A 26,037-nucleotide genomic window follows, 5' to 3' on the forward strand; every position below is an offset into this window, starting at 1 on the left:
TGGAGTCTAGAAGTAAAAACACATTTCATGAATAATTTCAAACAAAACATCAAACCTTAATATTGACCGCGATTTATTCTACACCATCCCAGAGTAAGCTCTAATCAGTGCTGTTTCAGGTAAATGCACCAGAAATGAAGTTAATTTTTATACACCGTGTAGCACTATCCATGCACTAAATCACTATCAATCCCAGCCGTAATCCTATTGCCGCAAAGTCAATTTATCTATCCGTTCCGTTTAGCAACGGAGCGTAAAAGTGATTACAGTGCATCAGTGCATCAGTGGCAAAGGTTAATAAGAAGGAAACCCCCCCAAAAACACGATGCATTGATTGTCCATCAAACGATGATGACGACCACGACCACAGGACCATTACAAAGGTCCTGCTCTGGTGTATGCGTGTGGGAGAGGTTTTTTTTTTTCATACCACCTTTACCCGAACCCGGTGTGAAATCAATACTTCTGTTCGTGCAAAATCTCATCCAACCGTTGAACGTACGTGAGGGTACGTGATTACACTCCGGCTACCGGTTCAAAATTGACCGACGACACGACCGAACGGAACGGTTTTCGGGGTGTCGCTTGGGATATAAGGGATAAAGTTTCGAGAAAAGCCACGAAACGAGCTGCTAGATTCAATGAATATATTGCGGAAGATGATGATGAGGCTGAGCGCAGCCCAGAGCATCACGTAAAGGAAGGAATTGGGAAGGCGCACGGGGTTTACTCACGGGCAAAGTTTATCCAGCTCCTCCTTCTTGGTCACGAACGACAGCTCCGATGTGGCCGACAGCACCTGTAGCGGTCTCGTGCACTGTACCAGCTCCTCCTGTCCACAGTCCTCCGTGATAACTTGCCGTACGAGCGCTGCAAGAACGTGGGAGAAATTCGTAAAATAAGCAAAGAGTTAGAGAGAAGCACATACAAAGGACGTTTGGATGCACCGAAAATGGGTGTCCATGGGCAAGGGTAACGATCCCTCTTCTTTCTCTGTGTGTGTGTGTGTGTGTGTACGCTAGGGCGATTAGGACAATTTCAATCATGATACGGTGGTACCATCCCGCGCAAAGAAACCGACCAAAACTGATGACCCCAAAGAAACGTTTCCCCAGCACTCAGCGTGGTGCGATACATGTGGCGCTTTATGTGCTTGCCTCGAGCGGGTCCTCGAATGCTTGTGACATTCCTGGGGCTAGTGCAAATGTCCCCGGTGGCGATTCCGATCAACCGTTAACATTGATAGGTTAATCGTCCGGTGGCTTAGTAAGCGATTTTTTGGTGCATTTTTGTGGTGCATCCTTTTGCGAGCTGTGCATCCTAGCTTGTGGATTAGAGCGTCGAACGCTGCCCTGCACGTTGAGTGTCGCTGGATGATATTAATCTCATGGCTTTGAAAATCTCATTTAATAATAGCATGTGAGCTGCTTAGCTTTGTTACACATTATGTGAAACAGTAGGGAACTGGACAGATTAAATGTGTCCTTTAAATTCGCATTAACTTTTTCTAAATTATTTAGTTTTCGAAAAGCATATCGTGACGGTCTATTACTATCAGCGCAGTTTGTTTTAAAATTAATAACTTATGCGATGAAAATCCTACTCCACCCCGGTCCTGATAGGATCGTTTGCAGGTCAGTGAGTTCAGGTCAGATCCTATCAGGATCGGGATTGTTCCGTTCAAGCATGTTAAAACTGCAAATTTACTACGCCACTCCACATCGACTAATCTCTTCCATTATTTAGCTACGCCATTTCAATCAATCTAGCCCCGGAGCACTCATCCCATTTTCCTAGCAAAGGCCCACGGACTGCGGGGTATAGCGGGGTATAGCATGCAAGAAGTACATCTCAATTAAGTCCATCTCAAACATGGTCCACTCGCCTCCAATTGCTCGTGCTAGGGCTGCGCTGGGAGGAATCTCGATGAGATGTGAGCTCGATGGAAAGATATTTCTGAGCTGAGCTATTTTCTAACCAGAGGATAGATGTCTGCATGTTTCCTACTAAAGACGATCCAACATTCTACAATCTTGCGCCTTTAGTAGGTTAACTTTTATCGCTCCAACATTACCGGCAATGGAGATCAGAGTGTGTGGATGCACCGTTATGGTCTATAATAATTATCGTCCCAAAATCCATGCTTTGCCGAACGCTTACGAACCGTTTCACTGAGTAGGTAATTGATTTCAAACTAAAATTTAATACCAGCCTTTTAGATTGGTACCATTCCATTCGGGAGTTTTTGAACGCACATACGCGATGAGTGCTTATCGTCCGATGGTGGGAATCGTTTAAAAGCGGCACCCATTAAAAGCGTTCCTTTGGCGATGGAGGTGCCTGGTGTTTTACGATTGCAAAAGATGATATTCAAATGCGATTATGCGAGCAGCGGAAACAGCGTGTTCGATCTATTTTAGATTGCTCGTGGGGTGCGTGAATTAGCCCACAACTAATCAGTGGGCAGATGGGTGATTTTTTTTTCCTCTCCGTGTTGGGTTTCAGAGAGCAAAGCTAAGTAGCGCAAAGAGATGCATTTAATTTTCAACAATATTTGCAACGCTAAATATGTTTGTGAAAATGGTACTGATTTAAATGTTTGATACAAAATTTAAATCATACAAACTGTAATTTATTCATGATGCAGGTTCAACTGATTCAAGAGTCAATTTCGGGGTTTTATCTGATAAGACAAATATGTCTTGTTTTCTCTTTTCCAAAATATATTATAGGATGATGTTTGGTGTTAAAAAGTTGTACATTATTGGAAACACTATTTCAAGTTATCGCATAGAACAGACAAAAATATATCCCAAAAAATCAAATTTTACAATCGAACGCCAAAAAGTATGCAATTTTCATAACAATTAATTATTTTCCAAAAAAACTGTAATCACTGGAACTTTCAACTTCAACGTAGAATATTTTCAACGAGCATAATTATTTATAAAAATGTCGTTGCCATGTTCGAAATAATGTGTGTCCTAGCTGAAAATATTTCAAACTCGTTATTCCACAAAGCAAGTAAGCCTCATTGAACATGCAACGACAGTGGCCAACTTTTGTTGCATTCACATTCAACTAGTTGCTCATTAGACAGGTCGCTGAGCTCACTCTAGAGAATAGCTCCATCGACAGTGGCAAAGTTCGGCACACGTCCATACGTACGTCAGCCCGTTAAAGTTCTACAGAACGCCCTGAAGCGTTCGTTCCAATCAACCGTTGCCGTACCTAAGCCTTTAGAGAGAACACCGCCATCGGAACACTCGTACCAAACCGATGCGCGACCAAGCTGCCGATGATGGGAAATAAATTAATTTATTTAATTATGTATTCATTTTTCAATGCCGAACGCGGCGAACACTCTCGCGAGCCGATTGCTTTAGTCTTCCGGCTACGGGTTTCCTCGGGCAGGCCCGCTAAGCGGACACATCCGGGTGCGCATCCGTGTCGGTAAGCCGAACATTGTTGTCACGGTGCGACTAATTACCGGAAGATTATGAACTCGTAGGCTCGATGGCGATGGCCGCGATGCATCTCATTGCGTGACGGGCATATTTTGTGCAGTGAAATATCGAACGCACACGGGTCTGTGTGTCTAATATTTTTCACTTTTGGCGGCTAGCCCCTTGCTCGATGTTAGGTGGGGCTGATGGTTCGAATGGTAAGAGATTTTAATTACAACTACTCGTAACGACATTCCGTGCGTACCCTTTCGGCATACCAGGCACACAGAACTGCCTACTTATGCACATAAATTGTCCATGGCCAACGGGTTTTTAGACGAAACGATTGTGTTGTTACCGACGGTTGCCAATCGCGCTGATAAGTAGTTCGCGTTTGGGCGAGGGAGATTGATGGAGAGCGGGTTGTTTCATAGGAACGGGCTGAGGACTAAAATAAAATACAGCCCCATTATTGTTACGTCACACGAGCTGCACAAACACGATTAATCCTTTAGTAACGTCCGTCCCATTTCGGTGGCCAGATGAACTTTTGCCCAATGTTGGGGTTATGCTAGGCTCAAAACATACACACACACACACACACACGCCGTCACAAATAAGCTTAGTTGAGGCGCTTAGGCGTGGTTGTTATTAAATTTTACAAAATTGCATTCACGGCAGCAGCTTGCGAGTCGCTTAGAATCAAATTAAATTCCATTGAAATTGTAATGCGGGCTGGTATTAAAAAGTACTTATATATCGATGTAACGACAACAGAGAAGCGAATAGGCTTTTGTTTGACAAGTGAAACAAATGCTCACTAAACGCTATTGCAGCGTCTTTTGCAGAGTAGTAAATATAGCGCTGAAATTCCATTGTGTTGCAATTTGTGGACGTATTTTTGTGGATCGAAAAGGGAAAAAGTGCCTTACATTATGCTGTTTGAATAGCTTAAATAGGCAGGTATAGTGATGGAAATTATAATACGATCACTTCTTTTTCATATATTGTTAAAGTGAGGTTATCGGGCCAGGTTTAAACGAGCCAACAAGGTTTTTTTTTAAATAATTTTGCTGAAAATTTTATGGATACTAAGATAAAATTGTATCTATCAGATGCCCAATTTTTCTCTATTTCCAGGACGAAGTTCAGCCAAAATTTAACATAAAATTTTGTAAGAAGTAATAAAATTTATATCTGAAGTAGCAGTTTGATAGAAATAGATTTTAAATTGATTTTAATGTTCCATTCTACTGTGTGATACGTTCTTTTCAGGCAGCTTTTTACTGTAGCTAATACTATTTTGCAAATTAAGAAAAATCTATTATATTTTCTACTTTAACAATATTTAAAATTTATGTTAAACATACCATTAAAAATGTTACAAGCAATAAACAAGAATAACCTAACAAATGCTAGAGATGAAGCAAAGCAAAAAAGTGTAATGAAATTATCCCTAAATTCTAATTAATTTTTCCAATGAAAAAACATAATAAAACAGACACAAAATGTGCTGTACAACAGAAATGTAAACCGTTAATTGACAGTAAATCAAAATAAAATAAAAATAAACCGCGAATGGAAAAATAGATGAAATAACACAAGAAAAAATTGAATAACCCGAGACTGGAAATACCCCAGAGGGAAAAAATCAATCTATTATAAATGAAGCATAATTAAATATGCGCTTCATCTCCTTCGTCAAATCATTCTCACTCTAATGAAGCACACAAAAGCAAAACCTCAAAAAGAACGCTCCAAAATCAAAAACAACACTGCCTAATCAAGTAAGCAAACCACCCGGTCCGGTTTCTTCTGTTTATGTTCAATCTATTAACTACTTCAGGCTTTCAGACATCATCATGATAGTCGATGGCAGCAGATGAAGTTGCAAGTTTTTTACGTCTGTTTCATTTGTTCCCTCCTTTTTTTTACGGACATTTATTGGCCTGTGTCTATGTTTGGCTTGGTAGTTAAATTAAGCTGTGTTCCGCAAAGTTCCGGGAAATGGTATGATCGATTCACTGCAACTTCCCGCACTATTTTGCCGGTTGCCGTTTCAGGTGACTGGGAAGATTCACAGTACCTGGGTTCGTTCGCTCGCTGCTTTTTGTTGTAGCTCCGCTTCCTTCAACCGGTCACAGAACACAGGATGAAGTTCGAGGTCGGGTGAATTTTAATTAAATGTGCAGTGCAGAGAGTTCGTTCTGTCGTGTCGTTTTTTTCCACAACGTATTTCTGTCGCTGTCTGACCCGCTCGGCTGAGTGCTCGGCTAGTGCTGTTTATAGTTATATTTTGGTGCGGTGTTTTTACGCTCCAACTCTTCCCGGTTGCGGGGAAGGGAAGGAATTATTGAGGAGAAGGGTGTGTGAAGCGGGTGGGAAAATATTGCAATCACAATTGCACTCTATAAGGCTGCACTTTTGCAGCACGCGCACGTAGTAGCTTTGTGGGTGATTGGTTGGCGGTTGTTCGGTTGCTGGATTCGGCATTTGTCTTTCGACCGATTTTCTGGTTCAGGCTAACGGATGAGGGCAGCCCTCGTGTCAGCCATAATTGTCCGCAACTATTCACCCGCGCCCTTGCATCCTGGGCGTTTCTCTTCGCCCCACCGGACACTCCCCGTTCCCACCGGCTGCATGGTGGCGCATAGCGTAGGGTCTTTTGTTTTAAAATTTTATTTGATTATTTAACAACAGATGAAATCGTTAATGAATAACGAGCCGGTACACAGGGGAGAGCACGCACAAGGGATGACGAAACGTATAAAATGGAACATTGCCCCCGTACGGGGAAGCCCTCACAACCCACAGTTTCGTACCGTACAGCTTGTTGCCATTTTATGCTCCATTCGTTTTTGAACCCATACCAGCTATACTTTACTGTGGCGTGGAAAAAAATGTACTTTCGGAGGGTTGGACGATGCTTTTTCAATCGTGTACAAGATGCATTTGAGAGTTCGATCCAGGCACGACGGGTTGTGGGTTTCGTGCTCGCTGTGCTTAATGGGACACACGAACGAGCTGGGTTTATTTCGAGGTTCGATTAAAGCCTTAACAAGAACAAAAAGAACGCAGTAAGGGTTAAATGATGTGAAGCATGTTACGCCGATACCGGTGTGGGTCGTTTTCAGCGTCCTCAAGCGACTCTCAAGGGAAGATCACAGTGACGCATGTTGTCACCATTATGAAAAAGGGTAACGCGCGAACGTGTCCCATGGCTACCATTTTTAAGTACATGTTCACAGCTGAGTGTGACGATGAGAGGAGATGTGATCATTATTGGCACTTTAAGCAGGGAATGATATAATGGTTTAATTTCGATTATTGGATACTTTTTGATTAAGGAACAATTTTACGTTAATATTAGGGAATGTATTTTGGCAACCCTCCCAAACATGTACCTCGAATGGTACTATGTTTTATTATTTATGGTTCAAAATATTGAAGTAATGAAAATCAGAGTTGTTTGAACAATGAGTTTAATATTTTTTTGCAAAAAATGTGAAATTATTTACTTCCTCCTGGCCAATAGAAACTGTTGATAGCGTGCAACTATCATTCGTTGTATAACTTGGAACAGGCCGTCAGAGTATCGATTGAAACGATGAAAAAAGCCTGAGCAATATGCATTTTGCTACAAAAAGCTTATTATGCATCAGCTGAGCAAATGCCTTCTCCCACACAATAACTAAAAATGATTAGTCGACGGTGCTTGTAGAAAAATTGTTGTAACTTGTACCATGCATGGATAAATGACTAATCATGAGGGTCCAGAAAGGGGATCCATGAAGAGAGCACGTTGTGATGACATGGCCAGGCCAGGCCAATTTCAAATCCCGGAAACTCGATCTAGTGGTGCAATCTTCCATTCAACGGTGCATTTGATCCCTGATATGTTTGACTCCACCTGATCCAGTCAGCGAGCTCACTGTGATCCTCTACGCCTTGTGTCGATCTGGCATGAATCAGACATTCTCATCATGTGCTCCAACTGTCGTATCCTTTTCATTTCTGGTTCTTTCTCCTTCTTGACACGCCCTGTATGCGCACATTGTCCTAGTTTATTGGCGTCCCGAGTCAGCATAGCCCAGGACTTGTAACCATAAAAGGCTAACAAACGTATCATTGTGCTATCACGGTCAGAGCCCCCTGTCAAGCAGGTACTTTGTTTTCTTCGCATTGATCCTCAATCCAATCATATCGGAATTCGAATTGAAAAGATCGGTCCTCGATGTTAGAGCTGCCCCGGTGAAATTCGAACGATTCCGACAGTATGATCGACACTCCCGTTGATAGTGACCATCAACAGCAGTACCATCTTTCCAGAGAATCCGTGCTACTGCTGCCTTGAAGTCACTGAACATGTGTTGCGTAAGGTCGGATTAGGACTCTCGACGTTTCTGGAGGACCGATTCGCCTCCAACAAAGCCAGCTAGGTAGTTTCCAACGAAATATTTTGCAAGGGGCACATTATTATTCTAACCTTTCTGCTTAAACACTGTTAAAACTTTCTCCAACCTTTCCAAAAGAACTTTAAAAAATCCATCCATTTAGTAATTGCATACTTTTAGGCGTTTCCAGCAATAGGCGTATTTTGAAATAAATTTTGACACTGCAAATCATGTTTGAACGAATTTTCCCATCTTTACACAACTAACGCTTACAAGTCTGATTGAATCATCAAACGCTCGGGAAATAATTCCCGAAAATTCATTTCACCCTTAAAACAACATGAGCCAAATGAAACACACTTTCATCAATTCTCACCAATCTTACTACCTCTCCGAAAACCGGGCCATGTATTCGATCCCTTTTTTATGCCGATGCGTTCGAACTATCTCAGTTAAAATTCGATTTTGATTTTAACGATAACACGACAAAAAAGTGTGTCATCAAAATATTCCCACCGAACTCGGCGGCTGGTATCGATTTCTCTTTCATCCGAATGTACACACGCAAAATTGAAACACCGGAACATTGTGGCAATTGCAATTGCGTGTAAGTATGATTGCTTTATGCAACGATCCAATGCACACCAAAAGCGCCGCACACAATTTCGGAGAACTACCCGCACACACACATAAACACACACAAACGCACACAGCCCACGGCCGGTCGGTTTCGTTTTAATTGATTTTGTTAACAACAAACCCGTCGACTGGACACTGTCCGCGACACGGGTCGCTGTTCGCGATCGTCTGATGAGCGTGTGGCCACAACGCCTAAATGGGAACACCGGGCTGACTGTGGACTCACCGTTTCCTGGTCCGATCATCCGATTAGCAGGCCGCTCCGTGCGCTCCGTTTCCGAAACGAAAACCCCCGCCCTCGGCACATGTTTCATCCGCATCGGTTATCGTGGGATGGGGAAAGTTCGTTAAGCAGCACCTAGCCCCGTGGCCCGTTAGTATATTAGCTTTGGTGCTGTGGTCTGCTTTACTGCTTCGATCGAATGTTGGTTTTTCGTTAGTAAAACTGCATCACCATCCGACCGCTACCCGGTCGCTTTTATCACTGTTCTAGCCTCTTCCCCGGAACGTGTCTGTCCCTTGCTCAAAAACCGGTGCTTCACTGACCTAAGGTTCGGGCGTGTTTTTCGTGCCCCTTCCCTACGCGTCTCTCCGAACGTAACCGAACAACCTTGCCAACTTCGCCAAATCCCCGGAACATGTAAATAAATGTAATTTGCCGAAATCGGCCCCCGGGGAGCGTGCGATAAGCGTGGAAACTGCGGGAAAATCGAAAACTGCACCGGGAGCATCCGTGTTCAATGCACGGATAATGGTGGTGCACGATTTTGCACGTACCGAAGGGGGCGCCAAAACACTAGCGGCAGCACTTAAAGGATGCGTTTTTGTTGGCAACACTCCGTGTACACAGCGCCAGCGGAAGTTGGACGGTAGGGGGGGTTTTTTGCTTGCGTTCACATTTCTTGCTTCATGGCTTCGGGAGCACCGATGCACATTGTGTGCAGTAGTGCTCAGAAGGTTTCTTTCTGCGTTTCTTACTACCCCAAGGGCATCTTTCACATTTTACGCTTTGCGATGGAGAAATGTGAGCAGGTGGTGGCGGTCCCGTTTGAGTGATTCACGCCAGGGGAATCATTAACCGGTGAGGATGGTAGCGTTTGCTTATGGGTAAGCATGATACTCCGACTGGGTTTAGCCTTGTATGATGTAAAATGATTTGCAAAGGACATTATGAAATGCTTGATTTAAGGGAATGCTTTTGAGTATTTTTAAATCATTGGAATATTCGCATACAGCTTTTGGAAGTAGTTTACTAGTAGTGGTAGTTTAGTAGTATTTGGAAGTAGTAGTAGTAGATGTAGCCTCCGAAATCAATGAGCTGAATCTTTCTTTTCCTGTTGGATCGCATGGAATTTCTAGCGCTAAATATTCAAGCTGCCGTGATGCTTTAGTTCCAGTCCTGACTTTATTGTGCAACAAATCTTTGCAACAGAAATGCTTCCCCCAAGTCTGTTTTCCAGCTCGTGATTTTTTCAGTGTATAAAAAAGCAGAACGAAACATTGTTTCCAACCGCCATGGCATCTCTATGTTCTGCGCTGCTAATAAAATATTTTAAATCCTCATGTCACGTCATCTATTGATGCTGGTTCAAAAATATGTTAATCCAATGATCAACAGGGTTTTCTACCCAATCGCTCTTTTGAGTCCACTGGAGCCTGCATCACAAACATATTTAATCTGTAAAATAGAATCGCTTCAACGTAAGGTTACGTGTAATTTGTTTTATCGTATTCCATGGTCCCATGTCATTTCCTACCTATCATATTATGAGCCATTTATTTGGACCACAAATGCTTGGACACAGAAGATCCCCCAGATCCCTCCGATCATCGGAAAAGATAATTTTATAGGCTTATAGTAAGGCTTTTTTAAAGTACAGACTTTAGTTCGACAATTTTGGCTCAAATGACCATCAAATTTTGTCCATAACTGAAAGGTTTAGAAATGTTCTCATTTATTATTCAGTGCTAGGATTGATTTCGATCGTTTAGAGATGGATTCCGCATAAATTGACAACAATATTGGCAGTATTATTGTGTGTGTGTTTTTTTTTTTTCTGTTAAACAATTGAAGACAGTTTTTTCTTGACAATCTTCTTCAAAGACTGCTATTAAAACCCTTCTTTAATAAATTGTGAAAACTTTCACAATTTTCAACGAATTCGACAGAAAAGATTGCGGAAAAAGGTAAAATTGTAGAAATTCGCTAGTAAGGAAATTGCCAATAATCGACTACGTCGCGAATATAATTTCATGCAATAGTTGTTCTACAATTGGCAAAGGATTTAGAATGCAAAATTTTGCAGAAAACAACCGCTGAAAATTGGCACAAATTAGCTAAATTCCTTTTCGAAAACATGGAAAGACTGTTAAAGGAACTTTCAGATAAGTGAAGTAAAAATGCTTTTGAAATCTTGAAGATTGACTTAGTGGAAAAGGCCATTCTTTTGGAGTTCTGTTAGGCGCACCAAGGTTTAATAGGTTCTCGTGCCATAAAAAAACATAATGTTTATGCTTTTCTCGACATGCAATTATTACATTCATTGTGCGCGCCCTAAACGTTACAAAAATACAAATAAAATTCGTTTCTTAGGCTCGTTTTTAGGCTTTTTTTTAATATGTTTTTGTGTGATTCTGACAGCCTGGCAATTTAGCTACATTTTTTTTGAAACAAAAATGTAAATAAAAATAACTCGTGTGTGATTAAAACAACATTTTACAATCAGATGGATCAGCACGGGCGTGATTAATCTTACGCACAGTGTTTCTTCTGCATTTCTCTTATTGTTAAACCGTGAAAGGGATTTACCATGCGTTAACAATACCCTTCCTAGCGTTTTTTTTTTTTTTTGCAAAGGAGTTAGCAAAGTCAAGGGAAAAGAAAACTCACAGACACACACACCCAACAATAAACACACAACACTGTGCTGTAAGCTTATGTTGGGAAGTACTTACCTGCCATAGTGACGAGCACCAGATGAAAGACACTGCCATTGCTAATATTCACACTTCTCCTAATCCTCATCCTGTGTGTGTGTTTGTGTGTGTGGGTGCGTTTGATGATGAATTGTTCGTCACGGTCACGGCCCTCAGGGTAAAGGGTGGATTTTTCTCGCAGTAACGTAAAGAAGGATTTCTGTCACCCCGTTTAGTGCAAAATTTAATTCCCGCTTTGTTGCCGCTCCGTTAGGCTTCTCGGTCACTCTTTGGTGTGTTCTGCCAGGTTTAACCTCGTTCGTGTATGTTACACATGTATGTGCACTACGTTCACCTTCCTACAGATTTTCGCACTCTTTTGCTCGTTCTCGTGCACGTACGCCTTTGGTTGGTCTCTTTTTTTTTTTCGAACCCACTTTTCTTGCTGTTCGGTCGAGAACGGAAACTTTTCGTAGCGTCTACTGGCGTTGAGGTTTTTCGGTTGTCCTCATCACCGCTTGCAGCATATTGTCGCCGTGCTCGTGTTGGGGCTTTTGCTTTTTTTTCCTCTTTTTTGTGAACTCTTGACTGCCTTTTCTTCCCTTGCGGTTAGGGCAAGAGCTACGGTAGGGTGGTTTATTTTTCTCCAAACCACCTGCTTTTCCGGTCCTTTTTTCCTACCGTACGAAAGAGGGGAAACCTAGTGTGGGAACTCAGTGTGTCGGTCGGTTGGAAGAATTTTCGGAATATTTGCTTTTGATGCTCCCTGCTTTCCCGGAAAGACACGGCGTCCGGTAAGTGGAGTGGCAGGATGGATGGATGGAGCAGGCAGAAAAGAAAAGAAAAATCCACTATCGAAGCACTGCCGCGGGATGTTTATTGTTTGTTGACGCCTTGTAACCTGTTGAGTTGAGAAAGGAACGAAGCAAGAAGAAAAAATATGGTCAATGGTGGAAATGTTTTGCTTGATTTATACACGGTGGGAAAGCTTTTTCTTGTGCAGAGCGCGTGTGGACAGTTGAGCCTTTTATTTGCTTTCTCGTTTCAACTTAGTAAAGCTATTTTGCACTCCTGTGTTTGTTTGGCTATTATTTAATCGAAACAAGAAAATTAAAAACGGGAAAAACTTTCTCTTTCGTGACTCGATCGCAATAATGAAACCGTTTAGGGCACGTTTGACAACTTTTGATAAGCATTTTTTCGGGACAATAAATTGCAAATCCTTCCTGACCGTTCGTAATCGCTTCCGTAACGTGACAACTCTTTCGCCCACAAAACTTGTTGCCCCCGGAGGCAACACAGATGACGGTGCAAGATAATTGAAATGACAAAGTTGGAAAGCTTTGATGTTGTTCTTCCGTTAGCAGAGGCACACTTCCGTTCCTTCCGGAACGCAAAAACGCACGCACGCCACTCCGGACGGCCAGTAAAAGTGAAACCGAAAAGTCCAACAAAACGATGACACATGTAATAAACGGGCCACCATAAACATTAGGGTGTTCATTTGCGTTTCTTTTTTATTATACTTTTTTTTCCCTACTCCCCCATTCTATCGTGAAAGTTGTGCCCTTCTTCGGTTGGGTGTAATGCCGTGGGAATTCAGTTTGTTTTTTGCTTTTGCTTTGCCTCCGGAAAACTTTAAACATCTTCAATTTACGCCCTCTTGTGGCCATCGTTACGTCTCATCTAATACATTTCACATTGCAAGCTTGCTTGAGGCTTATTTTGTATTGCATTCGTTTCTTTTCCTTTTGTATGTGTGTGTGTGCCTGACAACCATAACCCGCAACAACTTCGACCCTGTGAATGCGTTGTACGCGCCACGGTTGTGGAGCTTTTTTTTGTGGCCCACCCGTGGGCAGAAAGTTTTCTTATAAATTTCACGAATGAAATAATATAAATCATCGGAACAAACCGGGGAGAGTGTGGCTAGTGCACGGTCACTAACCCTACTAGAGGAGTCAAATTCTCTATTTAGACGGCAAGGCGTAGGAATAAAAAATAAATGGAAAAAGCTCGCATGATTGACAATTTAAAAGCTCGATATGAGCCTTTTCTTTTAATCAAAATTACAATTTTTGACAGGAGGAGGTTAACGAGACCGACACAAGGTTTATTGAGAAAGCTTTTAAGTGAAATGTGTCTAAAGTCTAAACCGCACACCGGAGTGTACGGCTTGCGCAAACGGCTGTATGGGTTGTACGGGTTGGGTTCCCATGCGACTTAGGATTGGCTAACTCGTGTTCAACTGCTTTTGACACGAAACCCTGCTCCACTTCAGTCATCCAAGAGCTCGTTCGAATATTTGCTACTACCACCAAAATCTGTGCCGGTGGTGGCTCCATGCTGGCTTACGCCAAACACTTCTGCGCGCACCACCGTACCCTCCTACGCGCTAGGGTTCCATCGGAGGGTTGGTCAGGCCCCCGATGCGCTCTACCGCTAACGGCAATGTATAGGCAAACAACTTGAGTGCCATCCATTTTAAGGGCTTATTTGCTTCAGCAGGTGAGTTGTTACACACTCCTTAGCGGGTGACGACTTCCATGTCCACCGTCCTGCTGTCTTTAGCAATCAACACCTTTCATGGTATCTGAGGTGTGTCGTTTATTTGGGCGCCGTAACATTGCGTTTGGTTCATCCCACGGCACCAGTTCTGCTTACCAAAACTTGGCCCACTAGGCACACCGATATCTAACCGGGAACCCCGTGAAGGGCCCCGCCCGATTCGGTCGATTGTAGCCAGGGCGGCGATCATCAAAGCATGCCGCCCGGTACCGTACCCATTTATAGTTTGAGAATAGGTTAAGATCATTTCGAACCTAAGGCCTCTAATCATTCGCTTTACCAGATGAGAATAAGGCTCGACACGCTACGTGCTTCAGCTATCCTGAGGGAAACTTCGGAGGGAACCAGCTACTAAATGGTTCGATTGGTCTTTCGCCCCTATGCCCAACTCTGACAATCGATTTGCACGTCAGAATTGCTTCGGCCCTCCATCAGGGTTTCCCCTGACTTCGGCCTGATCAGGCATAGTTCACCATCTTTCGGGTCGCATCCTACGCACTCGAGGGATGCCCACTCGGGCCGTAGCCCGGTAGCGGGACACCCCGGGATGGAGGGACCCGACGAAGGCCTTCGCCAATGCCGAGCCCGTAATCCCTTGGACATTGTTCGAGTTGTCTACGCCTATGGGGTTTATATGTGTGCGCAGTGCACGTCTCAAAATGGTCACATAAAATTAAAATCCATCGTACGAGTTTAATGAAAAAAATGTGTAAAGTAAAAGGATGAAACACTGAGAGTAGAAATGATGCTGTGGAAGTTGTTATTTGGTTATTTAAAAGACTCAGTAGGCGTATTTTGTTCGTCATTAAAGTATGCAAAGCGCATCACTTATCGCTAAGGATATATGTACAGTTAGATGTTAGTATGGTCAAAAATGGACAGGAAATATAGCTGAAGCCCTCACAAGCTATAGTTTTACTTACAGGATCTCAGTACTCATCCTCTGTCGACTGACGGTTGAGCATCATGGCCGATATTTAGCCCTTTGACCTTGAAACATATTCGTAGGAAGCTGTGTCCCGGGAATAGACGATCGGTGCTGTAAAATCTTCATATAACCGGCGAACCGGGGAACTAAGGCGGGCAAATTTGTATTTTAAAAACCTTAGTAGGGGATAATTAAGGCAATTCAAAAGAGATCTCACAGCGCTGCACTCAAAATATTCTAGGGAGGCCTCCTCGAGTCTTTTATCAAAGACATCTTATTTACTTTAACGTTTGTGTTACGATTACCATTACGATCATCATCCCAACAATCTTTATCATCATAACGGGTCGTTAGCTTCTCCCTACCATTCTACACTGAGCGTTGTCAGCTGTTTGGCCTCGAGTATCTGGAACATTGATCGAAGTCTCTTCAATATTTGCACCAAACCACAATCATATCAGGCATACTTCTTTTAGGCATTATCGACATTTAAGTGGGCCTAATTTGTTAAGTGAATTATATTTACCACACCTAGAGGATCCGACAAAGACCTCCTCTAAAATATTTAAGGATATAATGCTCCCCTAAAATGATATGCCGTTTGTGATACGCTTTCTCGACCTATTCTATTTTTACATGCATCTGTTCACGTTCAAAAATGTACTACGCGTCCGTCCCCTTGCGACCCTGGTATCTCTATGTTTTGTTACAAAAAATATTATAAAAATTGTATTCCGTTTTGCCTAGTTAAGTCGTGAACAAAGGATGAATAAACAATAACCAAACATGATTATCAACTGCATAATCAAAACCAGGATAAGGATACTTATTATGAGCTATATTAACCATTAACATTGAAATCCTTAGCTCGTACCTTATTTTACGATTGATTCAATTCTTTTTACGGATCAACTGAGAGTCTGGTACGCTTTTGTAAGAATTCGAAACTCGAAATTCGAAAGAACTCGAAGACAAAAGCATAACGAAAGTTTGACTTCACTATCTCGGATCCTATACGATTTTAACTTGAAGAAGGTTTGAAGTTCAAATTTTGCAAGTAGATTTACTTCTATTTTTTTAAAATAATTTTTGCTTTTTTGTTACTGTAATCGATGTGTTTTCCCATTTCCAAATTACTTTTTTTTGTGGATAACTTTTATAAAATTTGTCAAACCGATGACAAAATATGCAATTCTTGTTATCCATCAAATTAATTAAATGAAACAGATTAATAATAATCAATAAGTAAAATTCATTGCGATCGGTCCAGTGACGTATAGCAGTATGCTGAAGTATAGTATTCTTCTATTCTTCACACGAGAGAACTGTGGCTCGAATACTAGCCGGAAGAACCGAGCAAATCGTCAAGAAGCTTATGGTGACACCATCATACTTACATAAATAAATAATTGCTTCAAAATTATACACCACCAAAGTAAGATTCTCATCACTAATTTTCATGGCATCAAGTAAACAGATTACCAAGAAGTCGTATACAATCTTCAACCAAATCTATAAACCTTTCTCACTGCTGACGTAAAAGTCGCTCCTCGGATGACACAAATGCTGTCGAAATATAGATTGATAAGAGCACTCTTGATTTAAGTGAAAATCTGACCATTTCTAATTGGTGTCTGTGTTGCTTTGTGTAGAACAATATCAATTTCTTGCCGTGTTGTTTGATTTATTTTGCAGCAACATAATTCAGCTGATCATGCGTTGAAACGTCCCAAACACTGACGAAGACCTTTGCCTTTTCTTCAATTTATCAAGCGTCTTCTTTGCTCATCGTTGCTGTACAATTAATCATCCAAGATTGGTTGGCAAACACCGGTCAGGCCATCGTAACAGTCGGCACACATCCGGCCCCTTCTATCAGCGGACAGCAACAAACCAGCTCGGTTTAAACCAGTATTGTTTCGAGAGTGACCTGATTGGATTTCGGTGCACCACACCCGTGCGATGATGAGTCGTCACAGAGTGCGAGACAGGCGGCGTGATCATATGCAATCGTGTAGAATTCCCCGAATTAATCTTGGAACATTCCCGGCGCTGTTCGTTTTGAGTTCAGCTGAACTTTTGAACCTTGCGTACAGCGAAAGACATGGTTGGTGGCGTTTAGCATGTGGTTTTTCGCTCACAAAACCGAAAGTTCGAGGTCCAAGGTACAAAGGGTGATAACGCCATTACTACCGGTGGAGGGTTCAAGTTTAGCTTTCTGGTAGGGTGTGGCCGGCTAATGAGTGGGTTGTTAAAAATAAAACTAAACTATTATGCTTAAATGACAACATTTAACAAAAACTTTACCCTTCCATTATCAACTCCGAAACGCTAGACACACACACTCCAGGGCCACTAGGTTCATCCCATTGTTCCCGTGTTGCGTTCGTGGAAATTTAAAGACAAGCTGCCTGCTCAAAACTTTGCCAGTTAATGAAGGGAATCGAAGAAGTTTCCACCATCCAAACCTCCATTCAAACTAGCATTCATCCTCGTAAATGTTGAACGTTATACGCCTGGACGGTTTTGGTGGTGTACGACCAGGAACTACAGCGGAGTGCTGGATTCAGCGGAGGAGAACCTTCATTAAGCCTTCGCTCAACTACGGTTTAATATATCCGTTTTGTCAATACAGCTATTCTTTAGCGCATCGGACAGCATCGATAGAACGAACTATTGAAGATTTCGCTAGGTAAAAAAAACAACAACAACTACAAGATAACGTCGCTTAGCTCGTGAGGAAGTTGTGGAAAAACAATACCGAAAACTTTCACATCGTACACGGTGGTGTTCTTTTTGACGACCTATCGAATGTTTCCACGCCATCCCGTCCGAAAGGTTTATACCCGCCGGTATAAGGCGGCCAAAGGGGACGAACTTTTTGATAAACAGTGTACTGATTTAATTTTATTCATAATAAATTGAAAACTTGGACGTGGACTAGCTGTAATTCTGAGTCATGTCTACCGTTGCGGGAGCCGTTTCCGCTTGGGAAGTGCGGAAGTCGGAGTTGCAAAAGTCGGCAGCATACAGCGAACGTCGCTTGCTGTACACTTTGCTAAGAAACTGATACTTGCTCTATTGTTTTGGCTGGAAGATCGGCTTAAGTTACCCATTGAGATTACGGCAAGGGAGCTAAATTCTGGATAATCAGAATCTTCGTGTTGATAGTATGGCAAAGGAAACTAAATGAACTCTATCTAGCTCGTGAAGTTTGTCTGGGAATGCATGGGAGCACTGGCAAATAGTGTTTTTAAGTTCCAACAAAATTTGGACAGTTCTCTCCGACTTTTGACAGTTTCTTATAGTAGCTACATTTCAGAAGGCCTTAGTGCCTTAGCAACAGAAACTGTGAAACAATTTCAGCTACTTAGTTTTTTTTTTACCCATAAATACAAACAAGTTAAATCACAAACTGTTGACTTAACAGGTCTTGAATAATTCTGCTGAAGCAAATGTAAAATAAGTAATCAACGACTACACTACAAACAGCTCAGGCCAAGTCGGATGTTCTTATCATCAAAAGCGTTCCGCACACGTAGAAAACAGCTGACTCGAGAGTTCTTGTTTCTTGTTTCCTACAAGTTTACATCCCAACAGCTTCAGTCTGTATTCCCTTGCCGTAATCTTAATCTTTGTTCGGTCTTGCTCAAGAAGAGAAAATAGATACTGCAAAAAAAAAAAAATGGATGCACGTTTGGAAGAAGTGCAAAAATGGAATACCTAGCAAGTGCTACTGAAAGAAATGTAAACTGCTTTTCTTCTCTTTAAAAACATCCTTTAAAAACATTATTGCTTGGCCAGTGTCCCAATAGCCTCGTCCGTCAATTGAAGAAATCCCCGCTAACACAAATTCAATGAGGAAAAGCTGTAATTTTTCCATTAATTTTCTCCGTATCCTCCTTCTTTCTGCATTCTACGAGGTTAAGTCTTTTCACCTGAGTTGTTGGAAAAAAAATGGAATTCTTTAAAAATCTTATCAGAAGCACTCGAACCACCCATCCAAGATTTCTATTTGACACGATTTCTTTGGATATATCTGCCAGATCGGTAGAACAGGGGATTTTTTTTTGCTCTCCAACTTTCTCCAGGTGCCATTATGAACCCAATGAATGATACCACCATATTGCGTTATTAATATCGCAACTTTCGCTCACCTCAATGGCTATCGGTGCGCAAAGCAAAGCAATTAAAATCTTACATCTGCTCGGTGAACCACGGCGCGAAGAAGTTCCTGTATACGATACTACTACCTCTCTGCATTCAAAACTTTCGCACCAGCATCCGTGGTTGCAGTTCGAGACTTCAAAAGCTTTCCCCGGGATGCGGGAAGGTTTTGCTCAACCTTTTTTGCGGGCACAGGTTCATTGTCTTGCCGGGTGCTACCGTTTGCGTTTGGCATGCGAGAAGGAAATAAGAGCTGCACCGTGTCTTGGCGATTCCCACCGGAACGATGTCGATGTCCCGTGCGGTTGCCTTCGCGGATCGTAAAGTTTCAATGTTTCGTGGTAGTCTTTTCTGGGATGGTAAAGTTTGCGGTTATTTTGGCACCGTGCAAGCAGTGGTGGTTAGTTGACGTTCAAAAGGGGAATCGTTCAGTATATTGGGGTGCACGGAATGTATATCCGGGAAGCGGGGATGAGATAGTAAGGGACGAGAGAATTATGGAGTGCTTAAACAACGAAATAGACTCATCTTGTGGTGTAAGTCGGGACGAACAAGATCTGCTTGTGTTGCGAAAGTTTGGCATTTTATTCTCTTCCATTCTTAGTTGTATGTAATTGTTTAGGTGGAAGTTCCGAAAGGGACTTAAAGAGCTTCCTAATGTTTGTCTGCTTGAGGTATAGTAATTGAAAGAATAAAATACTAGAGAAAGCTTCCCAAGCAAGATTTGTTTCTCACTATGCGCCTAAATGTATGCAAAGCGCAGCTCATGTCCCTAAGAATGCACAATTTAAAGTGTGTTCAAAAGTAATTGGATAAATTAGGAGAAAATGTGGATGACAATTATATTAAATATATAAACATTGATTATTGGAAATATAAATAGGAAAGTATTGCATTAAACACATAACAAATCTTATTGAATTACCCATAAAAATTCTAATCAAACAAAAACATCAAAATCATCAGAAAATACCCTTTCCTACAGGTGTCAAATGACATGTTCCAGCAATCTGTCATCATTCTCTTCTAGCTGAGCTTAAACATTCCCATCCATTTCCCCATTGTTACATTATTAACCCTTTTTTCTTAAGATTAACCCTTCCCGTGGGTTTCAAATTTCATCCCCATCAATTCAGTTGACCAACCTTTATCGGTTTAACAACTTTCCCTCTTCACCGGAAACCCAACAAAAGCACGCACACAAAAAAAAAACGACCGGATCAAGCTTGTGTTTTTCTTTTCTTCTTCCCATTCCCAATTATTACTTTCTTCACTTCTACACTCGCCATCCGGTTCGGTTCGGCCACAGTGCAAAAAGTGTGTAACTCATTTCGCTAATTTCACTGCTCAGTTCCAAGGCACACAGCTGGCCGAGCGTCCAATTTAAAAAGGGATCGCCGGACAAGGGTACATTCTGTGGCATTCTTATTGGCGGTATGAATGGTTTTTGTAGCTTTCTCGTCCTGGTGGTCGAGTTTTAATTTTTCCATCGCAAATTTCTTTTCCAATTTTTGCTCATTTCTGCCACGGTTGGGTTTTGCTAGAGTGAAAGCAGCATTTTTCTCGATATGGAAAAGCTTTGTCTTTCCTTCGTGTGGATCTACCCAGTGCAACCCAGTCCCACTATCTGTACATCTTCATTTCGTCGTTCAGCCAAGATAAAGATACTTTCCACCATTTAACAGATGGCAATTGGAAGGAACCAGCGTCTTCGAGGGTGTACGAGACGTCTAACAGACGGAGGAAAAAAGGAAAGCTTCATGAGATAATGCGAAGAGAAAGGCAAATAAAGTTATAATTTAATTCCCGCAACTGGACAAGAGTGGGAGTCCCATCCACTGCCATGCCGCTAGCGAGCTAGCGAGCGGAAAAATGCTTATGATTACTCTTCTAACCATCCATTACGGGATTGGCATCGGGATTATTCGACACCGTGCACGATAACGATCGGTAGCTACGCTTCGGGTTGTGGTAAGAATTTTTCCACGATTTACAATTCATCAGCCACAGGGAGCCGAAGCAAATGAGCAGCGAAGCACGGGCGAGAAGCAATATCAGATTTATTCGCTGCTTCCTTTTTCAGTGCACTTTACAAACTAAACTCCCACTTTTGAATTTTAGTTGTGAAAATTAGTTTCCAGCTCTTTCAGAAAGAAAACGTAACACGGGAAATGTAAGTGGCTCTGTAAGAAAAAAAAAAAAACGGGCACGAAAACGCAAGACGCGATGTATAATCATTTTACAATTCCTTCCCACTCAGCTTTCTCTTCGCTTCTTTTTTTTTGCCTTACCAACCTGCCAGACTGCATTCTTTTCCGATTCCGGGAAAGCATGATTATAATTTAATAATATTATTTTAATGCTAGTTTTAATTTTCAATTTTCACACTCCACCCTTTCCGCTTCGGCTGCTCCAGAGTGAAAAGAAACAGCTGTGAGCTCGTGAGAATACCGCAAGAGTCGAAGAAAAATTGCACCCAAGTCAGCCAATCGTTTCGATGCTTGCGAAGCGATACGAACCTTTGCGGGGTTTGAGACACACCAAACATAAAGCACAGTTCTTGGAACGAATAAAACACGCCATATTGAGCATATCCGACGGTAAGAAGCTCAGAGCGTTGTATCAAACGAAACTCAAACGCAAAGCAACCGTTCGAAACCATTTTCGGGGGCTGAAAGTTGCCACTGTAACGGAGTAACGAACGGTGTGACTAATTAGAGGAAAAGTATTATAATAAAAAAATGTCCACTAACCGTGGTCGGTCGGTTGTTGGCAGTAGAAGAGCCTTTGCCTTCTCTTTGGCGTATGAATGTGGTAACAGTGTTCAAGATTTTTCTTCAAACACGAGGAAAACAAAAATGCAAAACATTACTATGTGGCTGGGCTTGGCGTTAAAACATCTGCGAGATTTAATTAGCGCTAAGCTGTGCTGTAATGCTGCTGGAAATGGTGTTTTAAGGCGCTGAGCGTATGTAGCGGGGAAGACACTTTGATTGTCAGTTTTGCAGCTACTTTTGTGAGGCAAGTAGAAAAAAGGGAAAACTTGGGAAAAATAGTATTACTATAGTTGGTAAACAACCGGTACGATTGGCATACTTTAGTGGATCAAAATCCTAAACTCATAGGACGTGATATACTCAAACGCTGTTTTGATAATAATACAGAAGGTATTTTAAGTGCTAAATTAATTTCTTTATTAAACACTCAAATCATTCGTACTGAGCAAGAAATTTTAGAAGAAGTTTGAAGACTAGGTGAGCTTATAAATCTTACACAAAATACATTGAAAATTTGTTGCCCTACCATTGTTATTTGTTGTAGAAGATTGTCATAGAAGATAGTGATCAATGGTTAGAAGCAGATGATTTTCATTCAACGACTGTTGAAGATAATGCACAAGAATTCCCATTACTTAAATACTGCTCCATTTTTTTAAGTATCTGATAAGCCTAGCGCCAATAACACACAATTTAGTATAATTTATATACATACTTGGGCAGCCGGCCAGTGATGCGACAGCGGCTTACTAGACTTCTTGATACCACTTAGTTGGATAGTCAGTCCATGTTACGGGAGAACAGTCCGGGATGTAGACCGGACTGCCTAATGCATATAGTTTGTAAACTTAATTCTGATATTAACAATAATTGATGATGCTGTTGATGCTATTAAATTATACCCTGAACCTAAACCACTTTCCTAAAATAGAAAAGGAACAGTCCTTCTAATTTCCAACTATTTTTATCGCGATTTTGAAATCATTGGTCAGTTTATAGACACGTAGTTTATCGAGGAAAAGAAAAGCTGCACAAGCACAAAAAAATGGTCTCTTAAACTCAAGCGTTGGACATACGGGAGGAATACTGTGCTGTAATGTTGCAGATAGACCCGGGAAAAGCCTGCAAATAGTTTGCTAAGGCTACCTAAAACCCAGGTAAATTCTTTTTTTTTAATTTTAATTCCGATCAAACATTAGTGGCTTTTTAATTTTTTTTTCGATTCTGCGCAGCTACCAACATTAAAAAAGCATTAGTTTCCTCTTAGCTTGGCAATTTCATACTCAACGCCTGATAGTATGCAATGAAATCGTACTGCGTAATATATCAACATCAAAGTATTTTACCAATTTTTTCTAACCATAAGCTAAGAATTATTACTACTTGATCACCACACAAAAACCTAAAAAATGCACAATGCGCCACATGATACCATTCATGCACAATGCACAGCAAACCCGTACAGCGCGCACTATTCATATTTTAACTTCAACCCAATACGCAACAAAAAGCTTTTTGTAAAATTTTCCACTCCATTGTACCCTGCACGGCATACCGCAGACCGGGGTTTGGCTGACGGCAAAAGGCGCTTGATAAATGGAAACTGTTCAATTAAACATTTTTCATCGATCCATCGTGCGGTTTTCTCGTGCGTACGCCCGCAGACCAAACGAATCCAGTTGATCTGGGGGACAGTAATTGGAACAATCATGCTACGGGATGGGACAAGGTTAAGCATGTTGTAAAATGACCTCCGTTACGCTCGATGGGTGTAATGTTATCTGGATGTTTTCGTTTCATTTTTTGTTTTTTAATGCGATCCTTTTCCGCTCCCGGTACGTAACTTTTTGACTTTCTGATCGAACGGTGAACCAAACACTGAAAATAAATCGCCACACAACATATTTAACTCGCAGCCAGTACCAGGAAAGGTGAACGCTTCTTGTGAAACATTCTGACGGTCGGGCACATCAAAATCCGAATCCGAAACGTGAAAACCCTCCTCGAACACGGGCACGCCAGTACACGGAGATGGCACGCGTTGGCGAATGAAGCAATTAATATTCATTCTGATAAATGAATTCGTAAACGAGGTACCCCCTTTGCTGCTCCGGTCTCTAACATGACGGCATCGGGGTGGATGAAGGCTTCTGGGTACAGGAGGGTTTAACACAACCTTCCTCCCAATCTGGAGCCTCGCAGAAACAGAGAATGATATACCAACCAACATACAGTAATTATTGTTGAGAATGGGAAGCATCATTTGCACTGCACTGACAGTAAGCTGGTACAGGTATAGAAAGCTGGATTGGAAATGCGCTCAATGTGGTGGAAAGCTTATACGCCAAACGGGTTGTGTCTCTCAGAATAACAAAAAAAATAAAAGGCTCAGAAGAACAATCGAACATTAAACGACCGTCAATTCGAATTCGAGCGCCTGAATGTATGCAATCGGATTTATTTTGTGGCATTTTTTAATAGGAAACCTTGTGCTCACCTTAAATCGCCTGTAATTGATGCTACCAGCCTGCTTGGTAGAGCTTCTTACCAGCCATCGTTAGGGCTGGCGAGGGATTATTATATTGTAATTCTTCACTGGTAAAACCTTTTCAATGTCAAATGTGTATAAATGGTAATCGTACAAAATATTTCCTGTTAGCTTCGTTGGAATAATGAATAAAAGCATTTGCTAAAAATAATACTTAGTCCCTCAACGTACAGATTGTTCCAACCAACGAGACCACAATTTTCGCTGTGTTACATTCATCAAACGTTAATGGCACGGTCGCATCTGTTTGTCATGTCGTCCGATGCAGTAACGTTGCAACGTGATTTTAGAAATTCGAGTATCGCTTTTCAAAATACTCAAGATGAACTTACGGTCAATTGAATCAAATATCCTCAAATATTCAAGTCAAAATCAACTTCACCAGTCTGTTTGAGGAAGCTAGAAACATGTGGCGCTAAGAAATGTACTCCTGAAGTTGCTAGTTTTCTCGCCCGGTAATGGTGGTGCATACGGGTGTTGCCACCCGTACGGATTATCGGGGCACCCGAATCCAATCATCATACCTTACATTCAACGAACGTACGATGAAACCCAGCGCTGTAAAATCGTTCCAAATAGTTTGCGCCAGCTGATACGAGTTTTGCGGACGCCGCTTAGCATGGTGTTTGCATTGCAATTGACGCCGTGCAACGAACGTCAGCTACGTAATGCATAGAACGATAGGATAAGACAGCAAGACTGCACTGTGACTTCTCATCCGGCGAAAAAAGGAAGCATTTTTCGGGCAACCGAGCATCATCCGAGTGAAGATAATAGTGTATAACAGTTTGTGTTATACACTGGCCTGATGCATATGGAGATTGAAAAATCATGCTAAATGGTTCCCGTTTGGTGTTTGTGTGAGAGAGCGAGAAAGCTCCGTGGATTCAAGTTTTATCTGTTTTCTATTGGCTTACTCTGCAAAAAAAAAGGTGAAAAACAGAACATCTGGCACACAGTTTCCGATACGGTTTCTGTTGAAAGTGCAGATGACTGGCCCGGTCGAAAAAGGTTGCACCAGTCGTGGGGTCGTCCTGATACAGCAAGAAATGCAGTTCCAGTGAGCTTCTTTTTTCCCGCTGCTGTGCAGCAAATAAAATACACAAAACAACATAAAAGGTAATGCAAAAACGGTGCAACGCTGCATGACGGTGGCTCATCTTGTTTGTAGACTCGAACTCCCGTCGCTCGGCTGTATGACAACAGCGATGTCACTTCCTTCCACGTGCACCGTGTTCCCTGGTGTGGTGCAAATCATTCTGCCGAGGCTTTTAGATAATTCACTTTGCCTTTATTGCTTTTGGTGCGTCTTGGCAGCGGGTGTGTGTGTGAGCAATGCATTTCACGCGCTTCATATTAGATGATGCACAGCGCTGTGAGCTAACGTTAACAACTCTACTGACCCACCGAGAAAGATTCAGCCTCACCGTGGGCAAAAGTCTGATTCAATTAAATCACTTCCGGGGCTCAGAAGAGTTGCTCCGAAACAAACACAAGTGCACACTTGGCACACTTGGCACACCGGGAGAAAAAAATCGACAGCCCTCTTTGCACTGTGACATCCGGTGGCAAGTGTTACGAGTGTGTGTGTGTCTATAAAATGCAGGTCCTGCCGATTCCTGGCAAATTGGTAGCTAAACAATCGTCTCCTCAA

At 41.9% G+C, this 26,037-nt stretch overlaps 3 protein-coding genes across 3 annotated transcripts in view; 2 read left to right on the forward strand and 1 right to left on the reverse strand.

The window, feature by feature from the left end:
• LOC126568357 (uncharacterized) overlaps positions 1-11,567 on the reverse strand; it is a 38,245-nt gene extending 26,678 nt beyond the window's left edge. Inside the window, exons 1-2 of the mRNA XM_050224820.1 lie at positions 11,435-11,567; positions 735-870 (exon numbers count right to left, since the gene is read on the reverse strand). Coding sequence (XP_050080777.1) covers positions 735-870; positions 11,435-11,504 — 206 coding nt within the window. The 5' untranslated portion in view covers positions 11,505-11,567. The remainder of the gene's footprint in view (positions 1-734; positions 871-11,434) is intronic.
• Positions 1-26,037, forward strand: part of LOC126567977 (recQ-mediated genome instability protein 1-like) — a 269,968-nt gene that overhangs the window by 184,228 nt on the left and 59,703 nt on the right. The window lies entirely within an intron of this gene.
• The window catches only part of LOC126567974 (transcription initiation factor TFIID subunit 5), a 136,679-nt gene that overhangs the window by 36,657 nt on the left and 73,985 nt on the right, over positions 1-26,037 (forward strand). The window lies entirely within an intron of this gene.

This window comes from Anopheles maculipalpis, chromosome 2RL (assembly GCF_943734695.1).
Source record: "Anopheles maculipalpis chromosome 2RL, idAnoMacuDA_375_x, whole genome shotgun sequence".
In the NCBI taxonomy this organism is placed as follows: domain Eukaryota; kingdom Metazoa; phylum Arthropoda; class Insecta; order Diptera; family Culicidae; genus Anopheles; species Anopheles maculipalpis.